Source organism: Gouania willdenowi, chromosome 15, assembly GCF_900634775.1.
Source record: "Gouania willdenowi chromosome 15, fGouWil2.1, whole genome shotgun sequence".
NCBI classification, from domain to species: domain Eukaryota; kingdom Metazoa; phylum Chordata; class Actinopteri; order Blenniiformes; family Gobiesocidae; genus Gouania; species Gouania willdenowi.
In genome coordinates this window covers 28476803-28494315 of record NC_041058.1, presented here as the reverse complement: position 1 = coordinate 28494315, position 17513 = coordinate 28476803, and the positions used below count along the sequence as shown (strand labels likewise).

General features: G+C 40.9%; 1 protein-coding gene across 9 annotated transcripts in view; it reads left to right on the top strand.

The window, feature by feature from the left end:
* The window catches only part of birc6 (baculoviral IAP repeat containing 6), a 179581-nt gene that overhangs the window by 62845 nt on the left and 99223 nt on the right, over window positions 1-17513 (top strand). For 5 of the 9 annotated variants that reach the window (XM_028467674.1, XM_028467673.1, XM_028467672.1 and 2 more), the window contains exons 23-41: window positions 1392-1535; window positions 1623-1810; window positions 2314-2616; window positions 2924-3023; window positions 3113-3327; window positions 3430-3638; window positions 3802-4154; window positions 4232-4451; window positions 4524-4660; window positions 4764-4901; window positions 7759-7886; window positions 10754-10885; window positions 11685-11900; window positions 11990-12173; window positions 14603-14806; window positions 15237-15370; window positions 15677-15830; window positions 15924-16040; window positions 17099-17259. In XM_028467674.1, the coding sequence (XP_028323475.1) occupies window positions 1392-1535; window positions 1623-1810; window positions 2314-2616; window positions 2924-3023; window positions 3113-3327; window positions 3430-3638; window positions 3802-4154; window positions 4232-4451; window positions 4524-4660; window positions 4764-4901; window positions 7759-7886; window positions 10754-10885; window positions 11685-11900; window positions 11990-12173; window positions 14603-14806; window positions 15237-15370; window positions 15677-15830; window positions 15924-16040; window positions 17099-17259 (3437 nt within the window). The remainder of the gene's footprint in view (window positions 1-1391; window positions 1536-1622; window positions 1811-2313; window positions 2617-2923; window positions 3024-3112; window positions 3328-3429; window positions 3639-3801; window positions 4155-4231; window positions 4452-4523; window positions 4661-4763; window positions 4902-7758; window positions 7887-10753; window positions 10886-11684; window positions 11901-11989; window positions 12174-14602; window positions 14807-15236; window positions 15371-15676; window positions 15831-15923; window positions 16041-17098; window positions 17260-17513) is intronic. The other 4 variants (XM_028467678.1, XM_028467676.1, XM_028467675.1 and 1 more) reach the window with 2 other exon arrangements.

Below are 17513 nucleotides of genomic sequence, written 5' to 3'. Positions count from 1 at the left end.
GAGATGTAAAGCATTTGTATATCGAGTTAACTTGTTTTAGTGGGGCTTTTTTAACCAACTTCGAGGAGCTCCAAACAACGCGGCTGCTCACTTTTTCAGACCTACATTTTTCAGAGGACCAGAGTTCGCTTGTTTGCTCCGCACCAGAGTTGCAGTGACCTTTCACATATCGCAAAAAGACCGGAGTATCTGAGGAAGCGAAACATGGTGCGGAGCAAAGAGGCATGTGTAAAAACACCGTTACTGTCCTCATTTAGTTTCACAGATTGAAATGTATGTTTTTGTTGATGAAAAGTATGACAACTTAATTTTGTTGGCATTGCAGGTGCAGAGCATGTAAAGTATTAGCTGCTTACTAAATAAAGCGTGTGATGTCTGCAGATGGAGGTTGATTTAGAACATACCTACACGTCCTGCTGTAGGCGCTTGATATAACAAATATTGCTGTTGATTGACTTGGGGTGGTCTATTCCAGGGGTGCCAAACTCATTTTAGTTCAGGGGCCAAATACGGAGCAGTTTGATCGCTTGTGGGCCATAGATTTTATGCAGGAAAACGAGTAATTTCAACATTATTGTGCCCTAGTTTGCACTTTTCCGTATACATAAAATAAAATCAGTCCCAACAGTATCTTCACTTTAAATTTCCTAAATCTAGTGACCAATTACTATTTAATTAAGGGAGAGATTATGGAATAATTGGAGGAAAAATGAAAGATTTTGTAAGATTTTTGAGTTTTTTCAACATTAAATATGACTGCAATCATGTGACTTAAGAGTGTTGAGTTTCATTTACACAATGATTCATGTTTTCGCTATAATTTTTTACTTACTCCTTCGGGCCAAATTGGATGCCCGCGGGCCATAAGTTTGACGCATGTGGTCTATTCCCACACACAAACACGCATTCACGTGCAAACAAACACTTGTTCGGTGCACACAAACACGTCCTCGAACATCTGTGCACAGTGCGCACACACGCTAGCATCAGGCTAGTTACCAGAGAGGCTAACGATATGTTTTGTCTCTTCTAAACAGAACAAATGTTGTAGGGATTTACCTGCTGTTGAACTCCTTTATTCGCAAATGTGTGGGAGCACGTCTGAGAACTTTGGTCTAACTCTCTACCTGTGTCCAACTTGCTCTGCCGACCCAACAACAGACAGGGCTCCTCTTTTTGACACAAGTTCTTCTGTGTCATTATGTTCTACTAGTTCTGCAGCTTCAGAACTTTCTTATTCATTTACACCGTAACCAGAGCACTAATATACACCGGTATTTGGTATGAACCGGTATACCGCCCGCCCCTATAATGATAATAAATATACATAAATACCCGAGTCCTGATCGGGAGATTATGTCCGATTTGTTTTTTTTTTTATTTTGTTGCAGGAAATGGAAAAGTGAGCAGCTGTGCTGCAGCAGAGGGCAGCTTTACTGCATTAACTGGTCTTCTAGAGGTGGAGCCTTTGCACTTTACCTGTATTTCTACCAGCGATGGCACGCGGGTTGAACGAGATGATGCCATGTTCACTGGTAACCCTCCTATATTTTTACTTGTCTTTTTCTGGAGCCTTTCTGTTTACACTGGTCATTTTGTGAACGTGTCCTGTTTACTTTTAGTGAGTACCTTTGGTGTGACGCCCACAATGGGCAGTTTAACGACAGGAACAGTGGGTGAAGCTTCCACCGCTCTGAGCTCAGCGGCTCAGGTAGCTCTTCAGTCACTGTCTCACGCCATGGTGTCAGCAGAACAGCAGCTGCAGGTCCTACAAGAGAAACAACAGCAGCTGTTGAAGCTGCAGCAACAGGTGAAGAGAGTAGTTGGTTCATATTGGAGCTGGAAAATATTTTCATGTTTAATAGTGCTATTAAAGTTTTTAATCAGTTTTTTTTTTTTTTAAGTTTTTTTTGCTCATACTTGTGGCAAGATTACAATCCTGCAACGATACAAACTACCCTCCAATGAATCATGGATGCCTTAAAAAAAAAGAAAGAAATTTGTGATTAATGCATGTTCAAATAATTAGCACTGATAAGATAATGCATTAACGTGATAACATGTTAACTTTGACAGATATTGTCTTTAATAAATGCTGCTTGTTTCTGGATGCTCAGAATTTTTTTTATAGTGAATTTGAACTTTTGCATTGTAAAGATGGATAGTTAGAGGAAACCAAAAATGTGTATCAAATTTCTAATAAATATGAAATAAGAAATTAATCTCAGGACAAGGTTTTCTTTTACTAAATTATTGGAGTTTATCTTACACTGAAATAATTTTTTTTAATGTTTTTGTGTGTGATGTAAGCAGAAGGCCAAACTAGAGGCCAAACTACACCAAACCACCTCCGCCGCCGCCTCAGGAGTGGGACCCATTCACAACTCTGTGCCTTCAAACGCCACCTCTGCCCCAGGCTTTTTCATTCACCCGTCTGATGTCATCCCACCAACACCCAAAACCACACCCCTGTTCATGACTCCTCCTCTTACACCACCAAATGAGGCTGTGTCTGCAGCCTTCAGTGCTGAGCTGGCTCACCTGTTCCCCGGCTCCATGATGGACGCGGGGCCCGTGAACCTGGCTGCACACAAGAACACCCAGAAATCCAAGGCGGTTAGTATCAAGCTGCCTAATTAGGAGCGATGATTCTTGATTGACTTGAGAATTGAACGATTTGCATTGTAGTAGCCACATGTATATTTTAATACACACTCATTGTAGATTTGTTGTATTCTTATCTGTGCGTGTGTGTGCTAGCACTGTGATAAACTGGAGGCCTGTCCTGATTGTACTCTACCTGTGATCCTAAAGTGTTAAGTGTTTTTTTGCCAGGTGTTTCCTTAAGCTAAGCCTGTTTATTTATTTTTAGAGTTGTTGTACATACTTGTTCAAGCAGCCAAATATTCTATTTATTCCACAGAACCCAATCGGCAGTGGTTTGGCTTTAGCCATTTCGCAGGCTTCACATTACCTGCAGCCGCCTCCGCACCAATCAATCATCATAGAACGAATGCACTCTGGTATGTTATGTGGCCTCAATGTTGCTTTGTTACCTCCAAATTCAACAGTTTTCTGGTTTGTGACAAAAAATGTTTCTGTTTTTTCCTAGGAGCACGTCGCTTTGTCACACTGGACTTTGGCCGCCCTGTCCTGTTAACTGACGCTCTCATCCCAACCTGTGCTGACCTGGCCTCTCTCTCCATAGATATTTGGACTTTGGGTGAGGAAGTGGATGGGCGCAGATTAGTAGTTGCCACTGACATAAGCACCCACTCTCTGATTCTGCACGATCTGCTGCCGCCACCTGTCTGCAGGTTCATGAAGGTCTGTTTGCCTTTATTGTATTTAAAAGTGAATAGGCTTTTTTACATTCCACAATGCTGGGTCTAAGTTCTCCTTTGCTTTTCTGTTGCCTCTTCCATGCAGATCACTGTGATTGGGCGTTATGGCAGTACCAATGCTCGGGCGAAGATTCCTCTTGGCTTCTACTATGGCCACACTTACATCCTGCCATGGGAGGGTGAGCTTAAGTTGATGCATGATCCTCTTAGAGGAGAGAGTGAGGCTGCCAGTCAACCCGATGTGGATCAGCACCTAACGATGATGGTGGCATTGCAGGAGGACATCCAATGCAGGTGGGTCATTGTCTTCACAATGTCAAACTTGGGGGCTTTAAGCAACAAGCTACTCTGTAACAAAAACAGCTTGTAGCAGCATGATTAGTTGCTTAATGCAGTCAGTTTTGTTTTTCTGACTGTGTTCTGGGTACAGCTCCATAATTAATTTTCTGTGATTTAGGTACAACCTTGCCTGCCATCGTCTAGAGATCCTCCTTCAAAACATTGACCTGCCGCCTCTGAATAGTGCCAACAATGCCCAATATTTCTTAAGAAAGCCAGACAAAGTGGTGGAGGAGGACCAGCGTGTTTTCTCAGCCTATCAAGACTGCATCCAGCTACAGCTGCAACTTAACTTGGCTCACCATGCTGTTCAGAGGTTGCGTGTTTCGCTTGGTGCAAGTCGCAAGTCACTCTCCTCCTCAAGTGCTCCAGAGGCTCAGGAACTTGTCCAAAACTCCTCAACAGAGCAGTTAAGGACCATTATCCGCTACCTGCTGGACACGATGCTCAGCCTGTTGCACTCCAACAACGGTAAACGAAAATACGTTTGTTAAAACATGTCTAACACAATGTTTCACTCTAATGCATGTGTGTGTGTATGATTTCAGGCCACAGTGTGCCATCAGTGCTGCAGATTACCTTTCATGCTCAGGCATGTGAGGAGCTGTTCAAGCACCTCTGTCTCAGTGGAACACCTAAGATCCGCCTTCATGCTGGCTTGCTATTGGTGCAGCTCTGTGGAGGTGAGCACTGGTGGGGCCAGTTCCTTTCCAATGTACTGCAGGAACTTTACAACTCTGAGCAACTGCTCATCTTCCCCCAGGACAGGTAAAACTCCTCAGAAGGCTAACAAAGTCTATTTGTTTCATTGGGACAATGAAACATTATTGTTTTTTCCAGGGTATTCATGCTCCTATCCTGCATTGGACAAAGATCTCTGAGTAACAGTGGTGTGTTGGAGGGTCTACTGAACCTCCTGGATTGCCTGCTGTCACCACTGCAGCAGCCACTACCTACAGCTCAGCACAGGACTGAAGGTAAATAATTCTGTAGAGCTGATAAACATCCTTCTGCACAATCAAAACACAAATGTACCTGAAGGTATCAGATTTGTTAAAAGAAAGTTTGTGTGTTTTCCAGGTGTTTTGGATATTCCAATGATCAGTTGGGTCGTCATGCTGGTTTCCAGGCTGTTGGATTATGTAGCTAGTATGGAAGATGAGGCCTCTGGTGCAAAGAAGCATCTTGGAGTGAAGGAGCGAGAGAAATCGTCCACGGGTATATGACGTCCACTCCCATAATATTCAAACTCAATTCTGTTTTTTTTTTTTTTTTTTTAAGTATTTGTCCAGAATTGTATGGATTTGCAGTTTTACTCTTAAACAAGAATAAGGTCTGTCTCCAGTAAATCAGCTTGTCAGAAATCAGAAATACGTTAATAATCCTAGGGGGAAATTACTTTTGTTCAGAAAGAATCAGAATCAGCTTTTTGTTTGCCAAGTACAGTTTAAAACAGCACACAGAATTTGACTTGGCAGTTGGTGCGAAGAACAAAAAAACAAAAAGCTCACCGAAACAATAATAATAATGGTAAATATAAAAGATAAGGGATAAATAAAGGATACATATATACATATATAAAAGTGCTGCAGGTAAAATTGTCTTTTTGGAGGTGGTGTTGGTGGTGTGGGATCAGTATGGGACTAGGGCTGTTTTCATGAAGCTGGTAGCAGAAGTGAAGAGCCTGTTTTTGTGTCTGGAGAAAAGAAATAAAAGCGCTCTGTGCTCCTAGTAATGAATGGAGAATAAAATCAACAGATCATACTTGGACTGCATTAAGAAATATATAATCATGAAATTAATTTAATTCAGCAAAATTACATTAATGTACACAGCTTAAAATGATTAAACCTCATTCACAAGCCAATTACTATATTAATTTACTTATTGTAGTTAAAGGTGCAGTCTGCAACTCTTATAAAAGTGAATTTTTGTCATTTTCTAAAGCTGTCACTATATAAGGACAGCTTTCCATGAAACTAGTAGTTTGTGTAAGTAAGTCATTTATTTATAAAGCGCTTTTTGCAGATAAAATCATAAAGTGGTGAAAATACAAGTGCAACATCAAAATAGAATCATAAAACATGGGTGCATATACATCATAAAAGCAGTAACACTAAAGGATAATAACATTTTAAAATCCAGTTAACTAAAAGCGTTCCTGAAAAGCAAAGTCTTCAACAGTTTTTTAAAAGTGTCCACACAAGTTCCCGGAGAGACTGATGCGGGTTATTCTAGAGTCTGGGGGCTACAGCCTGGAACGCCAGGTCTCCTTGGGTTTTAAATTTTGTTTTTGGGATCTTTAGGAGACCCTGACCTGAAGACCGAGGCTGGTTTTACCAGATGAGCCCAGATCACCAAGGGAGTTTTTAATCAGATGGATCTTTTTATCAGGAGCAATGATCAGAGTTTCTGTTTTGTTTGAATTCATCTGGAGATAGTTTGATGACAACCACTTTTTGATACAGGATATACAATCTAAGAACTCAGATAAAAAGTGAAACTGAGTCATTAAAGAAGCAGTACAACTGGATATTGTCAGCATAAAAATAAGACATTTTTAAAACCATGGATCAACTGATCAAGAGGCATTAGATACAGTAAAAACAAAACAGGCCCCAGAACAGAGCCTTGGGCTACTCCACATGACAGGTTCGACATATTAGACATTACATCATTAATAGCAACATTAAAAGTTCTTCCATTTATATAAGAGGTAAACCACTAGTTGTTACACTAGAACTCTGTGGTGCACGTGTTGTTTGAGTGCGCGCAGCAGCCTCCGTGTGGCTGCTGCGCGCACTCATAGAGAGAGAAGCGCTGCAGTAATATGCTTTTAACAGTGCATATTACTGTGATGTTGCTGTCGGACTAACGTTAGCTTGTTAGCTCCTCTGACGGAGGGACTTCGGAAAGTTTGGAGGCAGGGCAAGAGAGCAGCGGGGAGGGAGGGGGAGAGAGGGATTGAAAGTCGTGGACTGCGCCTTTAACTGTCCACGTTGGTAATTTTACCGTTTTATGTATTTGATATTAATGGTGGAGCAGACACAACTGACAGTTATTACTGTTATTGTTGGCCCTGCTAATCAATTCATCTTTTATTGTCTTGTGTGGCACAAGATACCATTCTGAAGCACTGTTACCTGCTGCAATCAAAGCGAGGGCGGCGATTACGGCACACAAGCAAGGGAGCGAACAAATCGTGCAGCAATAAAAGGCTGCTATAATTTAGACTTTTTAAAAGTCCTCCTCACTACTCCTAATAGTTTTTCACCTTAGGAGTTCTATTAGGGCCTAAGATGCTTTGTGATTTATTTCTATTCTAACAAGGACAAATTTTAAGAAAAAACGTAAAATGCGAGGAAATCTAAGATATTTCTAAGAGTAACATCACTAAGAGCTACTTTTAGCCACAGGTTGTTCTGGCTGCACCAGGACACCAGCCGGTCTGTCTCCCACCTGTAGGTGGACTCATCTCCATCCTAGATGAGTTCGATGATAGTTGTGTCGTCCGAAAACATCAGGAGTTTGACAAAGGATAATACGATTGTTGGAACCGGTATTAAAAATAATAGATGCGGGTCTATGAATTATTTATAACTTATATATAAAATAATAATTTAAATCAAGGGTTCTCAACTGGTCTCACCCTGGGACCCACATTTTGCCACGGTCAATAAATCGTGACCCACCTTTTTTGTTTTTTTTTTTTTAGAATGTGACCAGCCAAAGCTAGTATTTAAAAAAAAAAAAATATATATATATAAAGTCTTTTTTAAACATAAATCCATATATTTTTCTGTACAACATGTGCCTGTCAAAAGAAAAGTGTCTTTCAAAAGAAAATACAAGCTCATTATGAGAGACATTATGTATTTATTTTTGACCAGCTGTTTCCGACCCATCCAGTACAGGTCCGCGACCCACTTTTGGGTCCTGACCCACCAGTTGAGAATAACTGATTTAAATTACATACAATAAATATGTAATTGTTTATAGTAATGTATCTGTCATCACTACAATGGAAAATCCACAGTTGCCTGTGTTTTAAGGCATTGTTGTTTTCACCTGTCAGGTATTCAGTGGAGCTTCATCAATAACAGCCTTCAGACTCAGAACTCCAGCAGGTCAGCAAAAGGCAGCAGCAGTCTGGATCGTCTCTACTCGCGTAAGATCCGGAAGCAGCTTGTACATCACAAACAGGTAAATGTGTTTCAAACTAAACACTACCAAACATTATACACTTTTTATTCCATCATAAAATTGGTTGAAGGTCAAATATATAACTTTTCATGGTGTGTGTGTATATATACAGTAGGGCAAAAAAGTATTTAGTCAGCCACCAATTGTGCAAGTTTTCCCACTTAAAAAGAGCCTGTAAATTTCATCATAGGTATACCTCAACTATGAGAGACAAAGTCAGAAGAAAAAATCCAGAAAATCACATTGTAGGATGTTTAATGAATTTATTTGCAAATTATGGTGGAAAATATGTATTTGGTCAATAAAAAAAGTTTATCTCATTAGTTTGTAATGTACCCTTTCTTGGCAATGACAGAGGTCAAACGTTTTCTGTAAGTCTTCACACACTGTTGCTGGTATTTTGGCCCATTCCTCCATTACAGTAGATATGGTGTTCTTTCTCCTCCAAACACGACAAGTTGAGTTTTTACCAAAAAGTACTATTTTGGTTTCATCTGACCATATGACATCCAAATGCTCTCTAGCAACTTCAGACAGGCCTGGACATGTACTGGTTTAAGCAGGGGGACACGTCTGGCACTGCAGGATTTGAGTCCCTGGCGGCTTAGTGTGTTACTGATGATAGCCTTTTTTACTGTATATGTAACCGGTGTAGTCAAATAAAATTCTTAAAAGTCCACACAGAATTCAAAGGTCAATTTTTTATAATATATATAAATAAAAAATAGAACTGAATATTAATTGTTCAAGCCATAAATGGCCTGTGACGGGCCACGAGAAAACCAGGAACATGTTGCCCAGGGGGCATTTTCAGTTATTTACAGATTCTAAAAGGCCCCATTTTAAACAAGAACAAGAAGTGACAATGCAAAAGTTTTGTTGCGTTTTGACTGTTTTTTTTTTTTTTACACGGCAACGCAGTTAAGGTGCTTGAAAACTGAACTTTTTATTAACGGCTCCAGAGTGGAAGTTTTTGAAAAACACTTCCCCCTCCGTCTTTGCGTAAAAAAGGAAACAACACTTTCTGTGTTACGGGCATGTGCACTGCGGCTGCCGTGCCTCAGAGGCTAGCTTTAATCGGACCTTCAAAGTTAGAGGCGACCCGGAGTGGCCATCTGAATATGGCCCGAACCCGAATACTGACTGTTCATTCACCATGCAGCTTTGGACTCTAATCCAACCAGAGTCCGTGCTGTGATAAACACATAATCCCGAAGCAGCGTTTTATCGGACTCATTATCAGAATGGATGCTTAAGTAGCCATGTGTTTTACGTTTGTTTACATTTTAAAAACATTTTAAAAACCTCTGATAGGGTTATTTGAAGAATTTTTAAGTTCATCTAGCATGTTTTGTAGAAATCCGAAAATCACTATTTTTTCAGAAAATGAAGGTTTTTGTCCTTTACCTCATTTTCTCTCATGCCAACTTGTTAATGGTTTTCTCACGGTGCGTCATATAAAGGTCTACAAGAAAAGAGAAAAAAATGCATTGCTGTTCTCACGTATTAAAAATTAGCAAACTAAAATAAAACAAATGTACCTGTTACGAGCCATAGGATGATAGGTCTAGGACGATGGATCAAATAACAAAAAAATGTTTTACCAGGTGGGGAACATAAGACGGGAGTGGGTTGTCCAAAAATTAAAAGATTTATTGTACAAAAATTAGATGTAAATGTGCCACAAAGAATAAATCTACTACATCAAAATAAAAGTCTAACAAAAGAAGAAATGCTGCAGTGGAGGACCCACTGGTCGGTCAGCCTGGTCTGGTGTTTTCCCAGGTCTTTTATTCCCCAGCTGATTAGGTGCAGGTGTAGGACAGCATCAGAGCTGTGTGAGGAGATCTGGGCGAGTTGAGGCAAGGAAGATTACAAAGGATTTGACATAAAGGTCTTGGTCCTTAACAATACCCATTTCAGTTAAACAAAAAAAATCCACCCCTCCATAGAATCTTTTGTTAAAGATATATCCGGATGTGATATTGATTAATTGTTTTAATAAACTACGCTGTTTAATTAGAAAAATTGGATCTTGCATCTTTTGTCAATACTTTGAACTTAGCCACACTTGGTATGATGGCCAGGTGTAGACACTGGCACAAATGCTCATTTGTGAGTTGACTGTGGTACCGGTATTTGTTCTTCGATCAATCTGGGCTCTGACTTGTTGAAAAGTATCAGTTACCGGATTGCTTCAAAAATTAATTTGCAAAAACAAACAGCTTTTTCCCTTTGCGGAGTTGACACAGTGGAACACCATTGGAAACCGGCTGATCACTGTTAATACACCTGACACACACAACCCTCTCGTATATCTGGGTTTTTGGCCAGCAGGGAAAACAGGCTGGTGCATTAAGGATCTTACCTCAGAATGCACACTGGATTTTTTTCACTGCTAATGAACTGAGCCCAGGTTGCCATAATAGAAAGAGGTGTGAACTACTGCTCTCTCCGACAGGAGGAAGTAAGATGCTGAACATTGAGCGCATCACAGACACACTACAAGCCACGTAAGGCAGAGACAAGAGACTAAAAAGCATGTTTAGTTCAGAGATTGAGAACTGTTTAATAAATAGGAATCAATTCCACATAAGCTGCTGTGAAGCATATGGATGTACTGTATAACAGATGTTAGAGATGACACATGTTGACAAAACAGAAACACACGTGAAAGAGTCACATACTCACTGTCCGGGGGAACCGGAGGTTGCCTATTGAGGACTCCTGGTATATAAAAAATCATCATCCTAAAATTAACATCAACTTAAACTTCATTGAGAGTCCATGGGCAGTAGGTCATCATGGGTACCATAACAAGCTGCAGTAGACAAGTTTCCATATTTACCCTGCCTTTTTATTTGCAGCAGTTAAATCTATTGAAAGCAAAACAGAAAGCGCTGGTGGAGCAGATAGAAAAAGAGAAGATCCAGAGTAACAAAGGTTCTTCCTACAAACTGTTGGTGGAGCAGGCAAAGCTCAAACAAGCCACATCCAAGGTGAGCAGATCATCAGAACAACAACAAATGTATAGTAGGGATGTAACGATTCACTCAACTCCCGATACGATTCGATTCACGATACGATTCGAACAATGCAATTTAACTAAAAATTAAATCTTGAATGAAATAAATAAAGGAATAATACAAATGGAGAAGAAGCCTAATAATTTAAATTCTGGTTCTATAGTAATCAATACAAAACGGCTTAATAGTTTTTTTTCTTTTTAAAAGTGCAACTGAAAATGTATTTTGTGCCTTAACAATTGGACTTAAAAAAAACCCAGTATGCATTGTATTTGCATCAGATATTTGTTTGGACCAGCAGAGGGCGCTGGTAACCCAGTGGTCGGTTGGCATGCAGATATTATAGCAGTGAAGAGATGCTATGCTAGCAGACAGAGCTAATAGAAAAACATGACTTTTACAGATATTCACGTAATATTACAGATATTCTTTCAGCGCTAAAGGGGTAAGGAATCATTTATGAATATGTTTAAGAGTATAAGGCGGCCAGAAAGAAAGTATTAGCAGATTCCGCCCGCCGCCAACACTTCTGGATAGCGCCCTCTGCTGGTTAAAAAAAGTACTGCTATTCAATTTTCACAGCATCGATGTAAACCGTGATACCAATTAATCGATTTTGAAACTGCCTTACGATTAAATTTTACATCCCTAATGTATAGTATTTCTAAAAAGGCAATGTTGAGGGTTTTTTCTGAAAGTACTAGAGACTTGTCATTGTTCTGTTGAATTTGTGATCGGTTTAAAAAACTTCTGCGCCTTTACCTCCTTTCAGCACTTTAAAGATCTGATACGTTTGCGACGGACAGCTGAATGGCCACGCTCCACTTTGGACACAGAGTCCTCAACATCCAAAGAAGCCCCAGAGGTCGAACCGCTGCCTTTCACACTTTCTCATGAACGCTGCATCTCTGTGGTGCGGAAGCTGGCTCTCTTCCTCCTTTCCATGGACTTCACCTGCCATGCTGACCTCCTCCTCTTCATCTGCAAGGTGCATAGCTGGAATTCTGACATCAACCTTTCTTTACCTTTTTTGTTATTACCTGTAACCATCGACCAAATCTTTTGTATACTCCTCAGGTGCTTGCTAGGATAGCAAATGCCACACGACCCACTATCCACTTGTGTGAGGTAGTTTCTGAGCAGCAGTTGGAACGCCTGCTGCTCTTGCTTGTGGGGACAGACTTTAACCGAGGTGACATCTCCTGGGGGGGAGCTTGGGCTCAGTATTCTCTCACCTGTATGCTTCAAGACATCCTGGCAGGTAAGTTAAATACTTGCTGTCCAGTGTCGCAACTACTTCAAATGTATAACATGTTGAATTATCACAGTACACACTAGGACTATAACTAATTAAAGTATACAAGTATTGATAGTAGTATAGTGACTGACTATTGACATAATTAGTCAACTGCAGCTTTCCTATTATCATATAATCAAACTGGCACCTTTAATGCATTAAACATTGTGCTAAAAAGTGAAACGAAACCTTTTAATCAAGTCAATGGGATTAAATAAAAATCAAACAAATTTTAGGCTGATGTTGCAGGCCAAGTCCAGCAAGCGCCCAGCAGCTTGACTTCTGTCGGAGCAGAGCTAACTAAAAGCATTCTGTCTTGGACATGGCTAATTTAACATTGATGTAGTACTGCTGCTAGCTTGTTAACCCTAGCCTCTAGCTCACTGTTCCCTGCTTCAGGAGCTACCTATGTTTTTGTATCATTTCTGTTTTATCAGAACTACCTTAGTTCAGAGATTGAGAACTGTTTAATAAATAGGAATCAATTCCACATAAACTGCTGTGAAGCATATGGATGTATAACAGATGTTAGAGATGACAGTCATTTACACATGCTGACAAAACAGAAACACACGTGAAAGAGTCACATACTCACTGTCCGGGGGAACCGGAGGTTGCCTATTGAGGACTCCTGGTATATAAAAAATCATCATCCTAAAATTAACATCAACTGAAACCTCATTGAGAGTCCATGGGCAGTAGGTCATCATGGGTACCATAACCCAGAGTCGTTTAATGGTGACGCAATGCCATATGTGTCATAAATTAACGTGATGACGAGTTTGTCTGTGGGAACCAAGTTGAGCTGGTGATCACGTCCGTTCTACCATGCCAGAGGAGGGACGTGGAGGGGAGATTCCTGCTGTGAGCTTGGAACGGCCCTGGTTGCCAGTGTAAAACTTACAGGTTAGCCACAGATATAGGAAAGTTGATGGTCTGTAGATGTTGCAGGAGGTGAAATAGGAAGGTACTGAGTCATTGCACAACATGATTTATTTTAAGTTAACAAATTGTTATATTTTTATTCTCTTTGTCATTAATCATTAATAGCCTCTGTAAAAAATTACTTTATTTCTATAGTTTTTTTAAAGTTATAGAGTCATTGCAAAAGGGCCACATTATGCCCCAGAGCCGCAGGTTGCAGACCCCTGCTCTAAGAGAACCACAGCTGAACATCTGGCCTGGTATCATAGTCCATCAGTTCTGGTTCCTCCATGCTGAATCACTGCGCTCTGCACATTTTTCCTTTTTACTTCTGCCCTCAATGTGAGCGCGCACTCAGTGAAGGGCTTGTAATGCCTGGCTCAGTTTGCGGACCGTGCGCACTCCAAAGGGGCTCATTGGTGTTAATACTCAAACATTCATTGTTGCATTACCCGCAGCCACATTGCGTGACCGCGCGCCGTTTCCTCGGCTCACCTGCAGCGTGGAGCGAGAGAGAGAGAAGTGCACTCTGTGGGACGTGACAAAGCACTCAGCCGCTCCGTCCAAAATAAGGTCACCTATACGCACTCACACAGATGCAACCAGATAAAATTTTCACTTGCACACATTGAAAATATCTTGCATATGTGATCATTTTGGTCGCAGTCTCGAGCCCTGGCGCTGCTTCCTGTTGCTCAAGGGCAGGTGTCTCTATGTTGGACCAGCAGGGGGAACGCTGCTTTATACCCCAGAGAAAGTGTGCAACATTGTTTTGGCCTGTTTAGTTTTGAGCCTCTGCCTCACAAACTGGACAACTCATGCCCAGGCGGCCACCCTGTGCACCAGTCTTTACCTGTGTCACAGGCTATTCTCCCATATGCTGCAATCACTGTTTACAGAGTCGGAAACACTCATTTTGTGTGTGGCCTCATGGTTAAGGAAGCGGGATTGTAATCGGAGGGTCACCGGTTCGAATCTCACCGGGGCCATCACTGAGAGATGTTGAGCAAGTCCCTTAACCCCAATCCAACTGCTCCCCGGGCATCTACAATTGGCAGCCCACTGCTACCCCTCGAGGAAAATGGGTGTAAAGCAGAGAATAATATCATTACAGTGATGAATAAAGTTTACATTATATTGTTATGAAAACTGAAAGTTTTTTGGACATTTCAGCTCTCTCCTAATTATTTGATGTTTTTAGATGTCTAGACGAGCTCCCAGCCGTAATGGCGTGTTTGGATGAATGAGCGTAGACGGAGTCGAGCTTTAGGGTTGTTTTGTCAGTTTCTGACACAGGGTTTATTATCAAAAGTTGCAGTAGCGGACTGACTGCTCTGGGATTTGCAGGTTAATCGTCTGGGCAAGTGTGTCACTGCAAATCTGCTGCCGTTTAGCGCTTTAGTCAAAACATGTCCATCTCCTTGCAGAGACTTTGGTGTAAGTTATCAGTGTGCTTGTTTCTCTTTCAGGTGAGTTGCTGTCACCAGGCTGTTTGGATGTGATGGATGAGGTGGTAGTGGGTGAAGAGACCGGGGCCTCGTCTTCTTCAGCAGGGGCTGACTCTGATGAATCTCTGCCTCAGCCAGCACCCATCCCACTAGTAGAGAGCATCAATGAGGCCCTGGTGCCTGATATCATCGCAGGTACTCCCGGGACCTCCTCAGTGTTCCAAAGTGCGTGGGTTGCCCTGTCCATTCACCATACTCTACACAAAAAACACTTATCTTTTTATTTGTTATATATTTTCATGAATATTTTTCTCTTTCTTTTAGTGCTGCATAATATTATTTTGACCTTCTTGTTTTGGTACAAGTGGGAGTCCAGATACAAATAATTTTATCTTTTTAAATGATCAATTAGTTATTATTTAAAGAAAGTTGGAGATTTGTACTTTAACTGCCTGAGCCTAACTAAACCTAAGTGCAGATTTATTTTTTACTTTTTGTGTCTGAATCCTTTTTGATCTCTGTTAACGGGAGCAACAATTTTGGCTGGATCGGCATTAAAATTGCCCAGTGACGTGCTAAAGAAAGCGTTCTCTTGCTTGTGTATTACTCTAGTGTGCTTGCTTGGCAATATTAAAGCTGTTTTCATTACCCAAAGGTGCTCCACCTCTTTCATCTTTGGAAAAAGATAAAGACATAGACTTTGACTTGCTACAAGACCTGATGGATGTTGATATTGATCCTTTAGATATTGATTTGGAAAAAGATCCCCTCGCTGCCAAAGTGTTCAAGGTATGTAGACACTTTTTAGTCTTTCTGTCACGTTCTATGCATTGTCTAGTGATGTTATGACTTTACAGTTTAATACTGCAGTATTACAATTGATAGCTGCTATCAATTTAATCCAGCTTGAGCAACAGGCATATAAAACAGTGCTTCACATCAAGGGCAGGATTTTTTTTTTTTTATACTCAGATTTAGTAAGATAAATATCTTGTTCCACTTACATTGAACCTATAAATGATGTGGATGAGATGACTAAGATGTTTTTGTATTTCTGGCCTCATGTCTGTCATTCCCTCCGTCTTTTATTACCAGCCTATTAGCAGCACCTGGTATGATTACTGGGGTGCCGACTATGGCACATACGGGTACAATCCGTACATCGGAGGAGTAGGTATTCCAGTATCTAAACCTCCGGTTGCTGTGGAAAAGTCTGCATCGCAGAGCTTGTCAGTATCAGTGTCTCAAGGTGAGTGTAGGTCCAACTTTATCCAATGTATTGGCTTAATGGCCCTGTCGGGCCTCTTCTATTAACTTTAAAGCTTCTGACTGCATTTGACAGCACTGGATGCAAGGCTGGAGGTGGGCCTGGAGCAGCAGGCTGAGCTGATGCTCAAAATGATGGCAACTCTACAGGCCGACTCCATTATACAAGCCTTGACTTCAGGCTCATCTACAGGTAACCACAGAGCACTATATAAAGGAATATGTCCAATAAAATGGCTTTGTGAAAAATGAGTTTTAAGCAAATCTAAAAGCTTTCCATTTATTTTTGTTAATGCGATGTGCGATTAATGTGTCTTGGCCATTGATACCTGCACCAAGGTCAACTGTGGTGGTAGAAAGGTTGCCTTCTGATCGTGAAGTTGGGGTTCGATCCCAGGGCTATATCTGTCTGTGTCAAAGTGTCTTTGGACAAAACACTAAACCCCTAAAGTGAATGAGCTGATATTGTGAAGCGCTTTGGGAATACCTCAGTGGTTATAAAGCCCTATGCTAAATTAAGTCCATTTATCATTTACTTTAATTTATGTTTTATCATGTCACACTTTAATTAGCTTTCAAAGGATTTTTGTTTGTTATCTGTTTATCTTTCTGAAAACTTGTAGGTTCTTTTTGAATTTCTGCATTTTTCAAAAGTGCTGCAAAGACAAGCTTCGATTTGAGTACAGTATGGAGTACATCCTATCCCAATTCCTCATAGATGAGGGACTGGGATACCACTCTACCACCTGACCGTGGTAATCGAGAGGTGGGGGTTCGATCCCAGTACCTGTCTGTGTCGAAGTGTCCTTGGGTAAGAACCCAAACTTGCTCTTAGTGGTCGAATAGCGCCTTGAATGGCAGCTCTGTCCCATTGGTGTGTGAATGTGAGAGTGAATGAGGTGACATGTAAAGTGCTTTGGGACTGCTTCAGTGTAGGGATAAATCGCTATATAAATCAAGTCCTCTTACATGATCATGGACACCCTTAATAAACACCTGCAGGAATCCTGCATTTCTTGTCATGTCTGCTGGACCCTTCGAGCTGGAAAACACACAACTCTTATGTGATTTTATACTTGTTTGACACATTTATACAAGTGTGCTTTGTTGCACCTCTACTGTGTTAACTAAAGTGTGTTCCGTCTTCTATAACCCAAAAACCAAATGTTCTTTCCAGAATCTCACTGTCGTGCTGGAGACCCATTGTCTGTGCATGTCATGGCTGTATGATGTTTTATGTCTGACTTCCAGTGAGCCAGGCCTCCAATGGCACTGATGATTCCATGCTGAGAGTTCTTCATGGTGGAGGTTCTCCCCCTGCCACCAACCTGATGGTACAGCCCTCATCAATCCCCATTCTGAGTGCCTGCTTCAACAAGCTCTTCTCCATGCTGCAGGTTCACCATGTACAGGTTGGCAGCCTTGTTTTATGTACTAAAATTAATAATATATTACAAATATCCAAGAGCTCTCTTATGTTAAATATTAAATTCAATGTTAGATAATGTCACATCTTTCTTAAAGCCTTTGTTAAAAGCTCCTCTGCATTGTACAAATGGCATGTAATTTCCTTCTGTTTGCTGTATATAGTCATGTGAATCCACCTTTTGTCAATCCATCATCCTTTTTTAATCGGTAAATCTCTTTAAAGCCTCCTCCTTTACCT